Genomic DNA, 11868 nt, shown 5'->3' with positions numbered 1-11868 from the left:
CGACGAAAGCGACCGGGCGGCCGGGAGGAATGGCTAAAGAATGGAGCTTGGCGCCACGTGGGCGGACAGCGAGGGTGCCGCCGTTTTGACGTGGGGTTTAACCATTTGGCCAATTGGCCGCGCCCAGGCAGCACGACTGCACGAGTTTGGCCTCCTCGGAACGCCGGACGCGAACGCGACGGTCTCGCACCCTTCCGGTCAGCAGCGGCAGCACACACGGCTCGTGCTCGGTACTCCCGTGCACCGGATGAGATGGATTCTTGTTTACTTTTCTTTGCGTGTGACGGTGTGTGCTCTCTGCACTGGTGACTGAGGGCCTGTTTGGTTTGAGCCTGTCATTTCTAGGCAACATCTCCAGGCGGTCGATTTCATGAGCATGGGGCTTAGATTGCTACCTAAGAGCAGCTGCTAGGCTCAGGCCTCCAACCAAACAAGCCCTAAATCTGGGGTTCCCGGGCAGACGCTGCATCATTTCTACGAATCCGGCCGCGTTTGGTTTGGGCGGCGAAAAAATTTAGTGAAATTTTTCGCAACTTTGATAACTAATTAGAGATATTAAATGAAGTCTAATTACAAAACCATCTCTGCAACCATGGTCCATATCTAAAAAGGCATTTGACTGTATAATTAGAGGATGATTAGAGCATGATTACTGTAGCATTACTGTATCTAATCATGGCCTAATTAGACTTATTAGATTCGGCTCGCAAATTTGCATTTATTCGTGAAAAGATTTTGTAAATAAATTTTATTTAATATGTCATACATGCAAGATTTCTTCGAAAAAAATATCACGAAAATTACCACGGAGTAACTAGCAACGTGTACAGGTTGTTGGGAGTAGCAACTTGTGGTCACTGTAACAGGCCAACGGGGTGGTCATCGACTCATCAACAAGGGACAAACCGAGAGGGAGATGCCTCTGTAGGCGTCTTTAAACAGAGATGTTAGGTCATGGTCATGGCCGACGGCACTCTCCGACAGATCTATAGGCTAAAATAGCCTAGGAGCACCTGCTCCACACCATCATGGTTCATGGAGTCATGGTGCTGGACCTGGACGCTCGTACTGTGTGCTGGGTCTCCAACCATGCGCTTTCGAGCACCACGTTCAGGGGGCGCATCGACATGATCGGGTTCGGATCAGGCCAACGGGAATTCATCGTCCATTCCGAACAGGGCAGCACCACTTGATCACGCTCTCGAATCATGGGCTTTTACTATGGACACCGCCGAACCGTCGGCCGCTGCTCTGGTTTTCGTCGATTATGTCCTGTTCCTTCGAGAATGTGGGGCTGATTGGTTGGCTTCCAATATGTGCCAAGTCAAAATATAGGCAACGCCAAAAAACTTCGGCACTCGTTTGGTTGGAAGCCAATTTTTTTGGGCTACAATTCCTTAACAAAGTGACAAATTTCTTTCATATTTTGACACCTTATCAATTGCATGCCAACATTTTGGCTTGGCAACTTTTGGCATCCAACCAATTAGGCCCTGTGTGTGCAATTAGAATGCCAACATGTCAGGAAGAAAGGGCAACTTTTTTTTACTAATCGCAAAAGATTAGGTCACCTTTTCCATGGGCGGCAGCATCTCACAAAGTCACATTACTTTACAGCATGTGTTCCATTTTATCGCAAATAATGAATCGTAAACAGTTCCTTTGAATTTGCCTCCATGGTGCCGCCGCCAGAGAAGCATGTTCTAGCAGCTATGAAACCTGCATAATTCCAACTTCTTGTTTACTTGCTAACTTTTAGTTTTTTTTTGGTTGGACTGTCCTCTTCTCTACCTTGTTGAAAAGGTTGCGTTTTATGTGAGCACTTGTTCTCGAAGAAAAATGGTTAAGCATCAGTGACTAAAATATATAGAGCATAAGAGTTTACTAGAGCAGTATTGCAAAAGAAAATTAAGGCTCGACGATAATGTAAAGATAAGACTGAGGTTACCATCCTTAGTTAACACAAGGTGCTAGTTTACAGCCAGCCTTTATTTTTGAATATATAATATTTATCCTAAATGTCATAATTTAAGAACGGATGTACAGTAGTTTTTACAACACGAAAAACTATTAAGTTTAAATTTTTGTTGGCAATTCTTGTTGTTCGGAAATGCGATCAGCCAATTGAGTACGTGTAAATCGTCACTCTACTAATGCCTCATAATAAAATACCAGCAATCCAATAGTTCTAGAGAACTCAATAAAGTGAGAGGAAATATAAACCCCGACTTCAGGGCCATCCATGATGCACTAAACCAATGCAAACTCATCTTGAGAGGAGAGAGGAGAAAAGAAAAGGAACAATGGAAACTCGTCCATTCTGGACACCACTTGACCTGCTCATATCATGGGTGTTTACAACACATGTCAGAGTTGATAGCTCGCTCCTCCAATTAGGCCAATTAGGCACTCTTCTTTCGTGAATGCGTCCACTGAGGTTTTAATACGTTGCAACACAAAACTACTTTCTATGATCACCACAAACTAACATTTCAAGAGAGAAGGAGAATTGTTAGACAAAAAAAAGCAATGTAGTTTCTACCCCTACTCTGGTGGTCGATTGTGATCAACACAACAAAGTTGTAATAAGAGAGGCGCGATCATTATTGACCACCAAAGTAGGGGTGAAATTAAAAAAAATGAAAACAAGAGAGGTTATGGAGTATATACAAAAAAAAAAGGATCACTGATGCTGGTGACACCACCCATATGGCCATATCTGAGCTTATCTAGGATGTCATTTTTTTAAAGAATTCTTCAGCACTGTGCTAATATACCACTAATATGACAGCCCTGCCTACTTCTCACTCGAATATGCTCTATCATGTTTTCTGTCCTTAGGGATTCCCTAGAATATATCATCCAAATAAAAAACAAACCATACTTTATAAAATCCATTTCCATAACCATAACATCTTTTCCGTTATGTTGCGTCCTTTTCCCTCGGATAAGCATTAATTGACACGCACATTGCACGTCCTTTTCCTCAGCGCATTCTTGAGAAAGAAGCCAATCTTTTTTCTCGCCGCGCTGACCCATCCAGGCGATGATCTTGGGGAAAAACCGGTGCCCGATTACCATTACTGCGAAAAGAATCGAGATTAAAGCGTCCTACTGAAATGTTAGTTTTGCAGATCTGTAGGTGGATCTGATTCCAGCTCCCTAAATCTTTAATTTCGACAGACCAACGGCGAGAGATGAGATCGACGGGCCGATGGGGATTCCGGCCCGGTCTTTCTGATGCAACGTCGTGCCCCCTGTACCATGTCTCAGCTCTGAACATGCGAAACAGTGCGAGCCCGTTCGGAGAGGCCGTGCCCGCGCTCCGATGGATCGCCTGAGATCGGAGAAGCAGCACCAGCACGGCAGCACGGCGCCGGCGAGAAAATTCCGGTCGGTCGGCTCGCCGCCCGCGGCAGCAGTGGGCTTCTGGAGTTATGGGCATGGGCGCCGGCGAGAAAATTCCGATCGGTCGGTTCGCGCTGTGATGTTGTGCCTTTTAAGTTTCTTGTTCGACTAGATAGCTTTGGAGATTTTTTTCTCTCTCGAAAGATTGAGAATTTGAAATTGTAAATGCTGCAGTTCGTGACTGCCCCTCCTGGACTAGCTGCGCCTAATTAGCTACGTACGGGGTACGGCTTTAGCTGCTGTTGGACGGAGGAGATGCACACGACCAGACTGGCATAAAAGCAACTCCAACCCACCTCCTGTGACAGAACCACCAAATTAAAATTCTAATTAAGCGTAATAGCCGTCATTTGAACACATCGGGCGCATTAGATTAACGGCTTAATTTGGCGATCCTTTCCTAACCCATGTCCCGATCGAAACAACACCGATAGTCCCACGCGAAGGTGGGCGCAGATGGTACAAACACGACATATATTTAAAAATACAACAATATATACAAAACTCAACCGTAAATTTTACAAACCAAGTTTAAAACATACCTAATTTACAAACTTTACATTACTGAACTAAGGTTCGAACCGAGGTAAGAGTCTACGACTAACACACTTATACGCCGAGGCGACCCCTAACTAAGTGGCTCCACAATCTCTCATCTCTCTACGTCCCGACGGATGAACTTAACGCAGCAGGTGTAGAAGTCAACGTCCGGGTGCCCTGAAATAATTGTGGCAACAAACCCTGAGTATACTAATACTCAGTAAGGCTTACCCGACCAGTGGGTATAACTTAGCCCACTTATCTAGACATGTAAGGCTTTTGACTGGTGGTTATTTTTGTAGAAAACAGCGACTAAAGTAATTACTTAATTTCCATATTTTACCTTCAGATTCTATATAATTTAACTATAGCCCAATTTTTGCTTAAAACCAACTATAGCAAACATAGTGGTGTAATCCATAATAGTTCAATGTGTTCCTTAACATATATAAATGAATATACTCATCATTCCATCATAATACTACGATGCGACGCAGTGATCAAGGTGCTCATATCCGAGAGCGACTGACGGCGAATCGATTCGATTTAACCTTACAAGGTGGACCTAACCAACACGGCACGCATTTGCCCCGTCGGACTATACGAGCCAACCATTCCCTCCCCGTCTCGAACTACAGGACCGCCCCACCAGCGTATAGTCAGCCGAGCTCAACGAGAGACCACCAAAAGTAAATACATGCATCCCGATTCTCCGCGACTACTCGACTCGCCCTAAGAGGTGGGAAGGAGTCCTGTACTTTCGAAATGAGGCAATACTCGGCTTACCGGTTTTGACTACCTCCTACTCCCGGCATGTGGTTAATACAGTTCAAACATGATCAGCAGGACCAACAACGGCTCGGTCCTTAACCGACACAGGCGGAACTACATCTCTCCCGCCCGGTCTCAGATTCTATTCATTCCAAGACTTTCATCCCAAGATGAATAACTCATATATGGAAACATAAAACTATCATATATCTCGCGAGTAACCAAAAATTACTCGACTTCTACCGAACCCTATCTAGCATAGCATTTCTATCGTCCTATACATACTAGTATAACTCAATGAAACCTAGGGTTAATGCAACTAGGGTTTCAAACAACTCCTAAACGTAATGCAAAAGTAATAAATACATATATAAGTGTCATAATTTTAAATTAATAGGATGTGCACCGGGGCTTGCCATGTGGCTGTTGCTCAGAACTGGGGTCAGTTGGGCCTTGGGCCGGGCTCTCACGCCTCTCCTCCTGGGCTTGCTCCGGCTGCTCCTGCGGTGCCACAATCACCTCGAATACGACGTTCTCAACGGCGGATGCTACACGAATGCATATGAAATAATTGAGTGCAGCTCAATGATGCAACTAATATACTTCAACTGGAATGCCTGCGGACTGTCCGCGCCCAAGTGGCGGACCGTCCGCAGTACAACTCTGCTGACCCACCAGAACCAGCTACCTCTCCGGACAAATTTCAATCTATACTGCGGACTGTCCGACCCTCTTTGGCGGACCGTCCGCCGTTTTACTCTGTCAAACCACCAGAGAAGACAACATCTCTGGACAAAACTCTTGACTCTACGGCGGACTGTCCGCTCTCCAATAGCGGACCGTCCGCTCTCCAATAGCGGACCGTCCGCAGTTCAATCATGCGAACCCCACCAGAGACAACATCGTCTCTGGGCAACTTCTAACTTGACCGGCGGACTGTCCGGTCCTCCTAGGCGGACCGTCCGCGACTCATATCCCTTGACACCACACAACAGGCGGCAGCAAACGCGGCGGCGGCGGCGGCCGTTCTCCGGCGCCGGCGGCGCACAACGGAAGGGGAAAAAGGCCGGGGAGTACAAATAACTCACTACGAATCCATTCCCGGGGTCGGTTCGGGCGGAGGACGACCGGAGAGGCAGATCGACGGTGGAGCAAAGCTCAAGAGGCTCCAATGGTGACCGGTGGTGGTTGGGGGCGATTCCGACCGGGGAGAAGCCGGGCTGGGGGTTGGGAAAGGTGGAGGAGGTGCTGGGGAAGGTGCTCGCACGAGGAATCGAGGTATGGTGGCCGGAGGAGGGAGATCGACGGAAGGGGGCGACGGCGGTGCGAGAGCACGAGCGGAGCTCGTCTCTGGTCGACGTGAGGAGGAGGAAAGAAGATATGACAGGCGGGTCCCACAAAGGAGGTAATATATCTGAATGTTAACTGGGCGGACCGTCCCCCGCTTCCTAGCGGACCGTCTGCTGTTTTTCTGGGTGTTACACCTCCTACTTTTGGCCTCCTATTTTATCTATATGAGAGTCTCTCATTCTATTTCTCTCTTCTATTTGACAATGGTCTCCAACAGCTCTCTCAAAGGATGAGAGACTCTTATTCTGTTCCTATAAGTAGGAGGGGAGGTCAAGAGATTTGAGTGACTCTCAAAGTTAGGAATGAGATAAGAGTTTGGTTGGAGAGATTTTCTCTCTTTTTCTCTCCTAAATATAGAGTAGGAGGTCAAATAAAATGTGGGTTGGAGTTGCTCTAAAGTCGGCTTTGTTCCTCCGGAACGGAGGTTCTGGACCAATCAAGGGACAACGAGCATCGAGCAATGGAGCATCTCTGAAGTGCAATCTGTTATGATTGGCGAACGCACGAAGCGAAGTGCGTGCGCTATGCATGCCCAGGCTTTAATTTGTCCAGGGCCCATGTGTTGCAAGATGCAAAGGAGGACAGAGAAACTGGAATCGAGTCGAGTCATCTACTCCCTCCGTACCACAATATTTGCACATCTACCATTCAAATTTTGTCCCAAATAAAAGTGCACAATAAACTATCATGTCTTGTGCATGGTACTAGCGGGCAGCTGCAAATTACCAGAAGATGGGAACAAAGAAATAAAAAAACGAAAGAACAAAACAACGATGCAGCCAGGAAGGCTCCAGAAGCTCTTGGACGAGGCTCATGGCACCGCATGAACCTAACTATTGGAATTGTGTTTTTTTCCTCTGGAATCATGACAAGGTGGCAGAGGAGGCTCTTTTCAAAGGCAAAAGTGTCATTTTCCATCTATTTTGGTATGCGTGCCTAAATCTAGAAATGTAAATATTTTGAGACGGAGGGAGTAGACCAGACCCTGTTTCTTGGGTCGAGTCGAGTTGAGACCTGACTAGCGACCGACCACACTGCCATGTTCATGTTTAGATTTCAAAATTTTACACCCAAAAACATCATATCGAATATTTGAATACATGTATGAAATACTAAATAAAATTTATTTACAAAATTTTTTGTACAGATGGGTTATAAATCGCGAGACGGATCTAATAAGTCTACTTAATCTATGATTTATAGCAGTAATATTACAGTAATCATCCGCTAATTATGAATTAATTAGGCACATTAGATTCGTCTCGCGATTTACAACTCATACATACAAAAAGTTTTGTAGATAAACTTTATTTAATACAATAAATTAGTGAGACTCTATTCCAAAAATTTTTGGCACAAGAAACTAAACTCGGCTAAATTTTTTTGACACTGCGCTCAACTGCACAGACACTGACACGCAGTGCACAGGAAAGGGCAAGCTTGACGCTGCCAGCTCCGCCCAAGGCCCTGTTTGGTTTTCACAAGTACTAGTAATACAAAAATTTTGACTAATAATTAGGGGTACTAAATAAATTCAATTTATAAAACTAACTCCACAATCTTACTCTACTTCGCGAGACGAACCTAATGAGGTCTTTGACCGTACGATTCGAGGATGGTTACTGTAGCATTACTGTAACCAATCATCAATTGATTACTATCATTAGATTCGTCGTGAAAAGTTACACCCATCCGTGAAAAGGTTTTGCAAATAAACTTCGTTTAGTACTCCATGCATTGAAAATTCTTTTTTCGGGAATCGTATGCTAGTAGTACTAGGGGAAACAAACAGGGCCCAAGAGTGGCTCGCTCCATGGCATGCCGCCTCGACGCTCGTTAGCTCAGACTTGCCAGTAGCCACGGAGAAACAAAATGAAATCAGAAATCGACCAACACACAAAAAAGAAAATCCCAAAAATAAGTTGGGCCGCATTTGGCAGGCCGAGTCGGGGGCGGCCCACCATGTTTACTCCACGGGCTTACTGTACCTTAACTGAAAGCCCAAAACAACTGGAAGGCCAACCCAGCCCAGCCGCCGCACATTTTCCACTTCCAGGTTCCATCCCAGCCAGCAGGCCCAGCACGCACCCGCCACCTACCCGCCATCGTGCTCGCCCCACCGGGCCACCGGCCAACGCAGCTTCCGCCAATCCGCCTCTTTCCTCCCTCCTTCGAAACCAAAAGAGATGACCAGTCGCGAAAGGGGGTCGGAAAATCGAACAAAAATCAAACGAACAAATAAAGAACAATAAAGAAGGGAAGGGAAGCCACCGTCCCCCCCCCCCCCCCCCCCCCCCCACCGTTCCCTTCCCTTCCCGATCCTCCTCGCAGATCTCCGGCACCGGCCGCCATGAACTCCTACTCCGGCGACCGCTCCTCCTCCTCCCGCCCCACCACCACCTCCTTCGACTCGTACCAGTTCGACTTCGGCATCAACGTTTCCCGCTCCTCCGGCTCCCGCCCCCTCCGCGACCAGCGCCCCGGCGCGGCCGCCAACCCCTCCACCAGGCCGGCAACCGGCGCATCGTGGACGCACCAGCCCGCCACTAGCGCCAAGCCGTCGTGGACCCACCAGCCGTCCCCCGCCGCGGCGACGGCGGCGGCGGGGCCCGGATCCGGTCCGACCTCCATGGTCGGCGACATCTTCGGCCGGAGCTGGTCCTCCGCCGCGCCCTCTTCGGGTCTCGGCATCCCGCAGGCCAACAACCCTGCCCTCTTCAGCGACCTCCTCGGCTCCGCGCTCGGCGGCTCCGGCTCCTCCCGCGCCCAGGCCAACGTGCCGCTCAGATCCGCCGCGGCGCCGCAGGCCTCCAGGCCCACCGGCGTGAATCCCAATGCCAGCGTCAGCAGCTCTACCTTCTCGATGGGCGGCATGGCGAGCGCGCTCCCGAAGACGACCGGAGCGCCGATGGGCTCCGGTGGATATGGCATCGGTGGCCGGCCGATGAAGCCCGCGGGCATGGCGGCGACGGCCGCCGCGCAGCCGACGGGGCAGAAGAAGGATCCGTTTGGCTCGATAGATCCATTTGTGGCGAAGCCGGGGTCCATGAATGCGGCTAAGCAGGCTAGTTCGGTCAAGCCGGATCAGGGATTTGGGGCGTTCCAGGGCGTGAGTTCCAGCGCCAACGCTGGATTTGGGAGCTTCCAGAGCGCTGACGCAGGATTCGGGGCTTTCCAGAGCTCTGGTGCCACGAAACCTTCAAGCTTTACGGCTCCACCCCAATCAGCTCCAGCGCCTACCCCTGCGGCTGCAGCAGCGAACTCTAGTGTGGATCCTTTGGACAATCTGTTCGCTTCGGCCACAGCTGCACCAACTGCAACTGCTGTGAGTAATGGTGGTGGTGGGGGTGACATGTTTGGTGAGATGGATGGTTGGGTCGATGTTGAGGCAGAGTTTAATGGTGGTGATAGTGGTGGTGCAACCACAGAGCTGGACGGCCTGCCACCGCCACCATCCGGATTGACAGTATCGGCTGCTAAGGCCAAAGGGATGGATAGTTACAAGGGAGGGCAGTATGCTGATGCCATCAAGTGGTTGTCTTGGGCTGTTGTGCTAATTGAGAAATCAGGGAAAGATGCTGACATTGTCGAGGTGTTGTCTTCAAGGGCTTCCTCATATAAGGAGGTTGGTGAGTACAAGAAGGCCATCGCTGACTGCTCAAAGGTAACACATTGTCCTATAGACGTATTGATTACCCTGAAATGTACTTTGATTAATGTGGTAGCTGGTTTAGCATGATGTGATTGTTACTAGAAGACTTGAACGATGGTACAAAAATGTGTTCCGATTAGTGAGTCTCTGTGGTTTTCTCTCATGTGCAGGTGCTGGACCAAGATAAGGAGAATGTCTCAGTGCTAGTGCAGCGTGCTCTCCTTTATGAAAGCACGGAGAAATATAGGCTTGGGGCAGAGGACCTGCTTTTGGTTCTGAAGATCGACCCTACAAATAGGCTTGCCAGGAGTACAATTCACCGCTTGAACAAATTGGCAGACTAGGAATGTCTTTCTAGCACCCTGATGTAATATTGTACTACCACTGTACTCCATCCTTGGCACGAGATTTGTGAGTTGTTTTTAACTCTTTGCTATACCTGTGGCTTTGGGGGAATAGTTTGCAGCTATGCTGTTATCAAGTATGAACTACAAATTTACAACTTTACATACAGTATATTCTTTGATTTGTATAATCTATGTATTGTATCATATATTATCTTGAAAGCTAATATTTGTGGCGCGAGTTCTGCACATATTTTGCTAGAATGTCAATGGTTTTGATGTGAGACATCAGACATGCAATATTTAGACAACATAAGATGTTTATATGACCTTAAGGTTGGCTTTTGCATAGCTGATATTTCACATCATGGTGGATGTTTGAACTTGAATCTTCGAATGATCATTACCAGTTATTAGTCTCATCTGGACATTTCTTACCTCACCTTTTTATGCTTAGTGGAGTTTATATTCTGATGGCATGCTGTTTGAATCCTCTACCATGTAATTGTATGATGCCATTGCCACCTTCATCCATGAATCATCTAACTAGCAATTTTTGCTGTCAGTATCCTTTATCTCTTTGGTGATGGGTGTATACATTTGAAATCCTAGCATTCATGGTCACTAGCTGATTATGTTTTGATAGTCTGTTCATAATTTGCGTGTTCCGTTTGCTCCTTGGATAAACTAAGTAAGATAGTGGCTTAAGCAGACTAAGTCTTTTCTCTCTCTTTTTTTTTTGTAAAAAATGTTGGGTGTGTAGTGTTCCACGTTCCTAGTATTCATGCATGGCTGAAAACACTTTCTGGTTACATTTGTTCTTTGTGGGTTCCTTTTGGCTGTAGGATCTGAATATCCAGATTCAGATGCATTCAAAGTTGAGCATTACAAGCTCCTCACTGTAATATACTGATTTTGACCAGAGCTCTGCATGGAGGATTGTGTGGCCTCCTCATTATAGTGATCATTTGTATTTTTATCAAAGTTACCCGGTTGTTTAATGTAAAGGGATTGGAGTCTTGATTTTCCCCTTTTTATTTTCACCACAAAGACAACATAGTTCAACATTTGCTCCTCCTTTAGGTTTATTGTGGTATTTTTCGGTCTGTTTCACCTTCATTGAGCAGGCATCACCAAATGGGAGAATGACCCTGTAATTAATTTTCTTTTTAGGTGTTATATAGTTTTGCTTTCAGGGAAGCCAGTAGCCTGTAGTTATCTATAAGTTTTCTGTTAGTGAAGTTTAGCTGAATTTGGGGCTAGTCATCAGTGCGCTCTCCACGTAGCGAGTGCTCATGAACATTAAGCATTTGAACTAGATTAATTAAATGTTATTAATCTTAATTACCTTTGGTGAGTGGATTTGCACTTGACAATCAGCAAGTCACAACATGTCAACATTATGGACTTTTTCATGCGGATGATGGCCACAATTTGAAGTTCTGCCATTTACATTTCAAGTAGGTAATCTTAAGGATGTCTATAATTGTATAAGAAGAAAAATATTTCCGTGATAATCAACGGTACCCTTTAAGAAAAGAAAGCTGATCAGTACGTGGACGTGGTAGAGCCAACCATAATTGCTGCCTGATGAAATCTTTTAAAAAAATGCTGCCTGATGAAGATGTATAATTTTCATTTCAAGCTTCGTTAGACCTGTAAAATGTACCCTGCCCCTTTGTTGATGTGTAGCGGAAAATAAACGACAATCTAAATCTAGCAAGGATACAAGATGGAGTCGTTCCGAGGTATCCGAACAAGGCCTAAGATAGTAAGATGGAACCAGCGCTCGTACGCGCACTG

The 11868-nt window shown here is 46.7% G+C and overlaps 1 protein-coding gene across 1 annotated transcript; it reads left to right on the top strand.

The window, feature by feature from the left end:
- The first annotated feature begins 8247 nt into the window (after nucleotides 1–8247).
- On the top strand, nucleotides 8248–10316 carry LOC120690190 (mucin-19-like). Its single transcript, XM_039972763.1, has 2 exons — nucleotides 8248–9733; nucleotides 9892–10316. Exons 1-2 carry the CDS (start codon nucleotides 8420–8422, stop codon nucleotides 10063–10065), a joined length of 1488 nt encoding a protein of 495 aa, XP_039828697.1. The 5' UTR covers nucleotides 8248–8419; the 3' UTR covers nucleotides 10066–10316.
- Nucleotides 10317–11868: the final 1552 nt, after the last annotated feature.

The sequence above is a fragment of the Panicum virgatum genome, chromosome 9N (assembly GCF_016808335.1).
Source record: "Panicum virgatum strain AP13 chromosome 9N, P.virgatum_v5, whole genome shotgun sequence".
Taxonomy (NCBI): domain Eukaryota; kingdom Viridiplantae; phylum Streptophyta; class Magnoliopsida; order Poales; family Poaceae; genus Panicum; species Panicum virgatum.
This window is presented reverse-complemented; position numbering and strand designations above follow the sequence as displayed.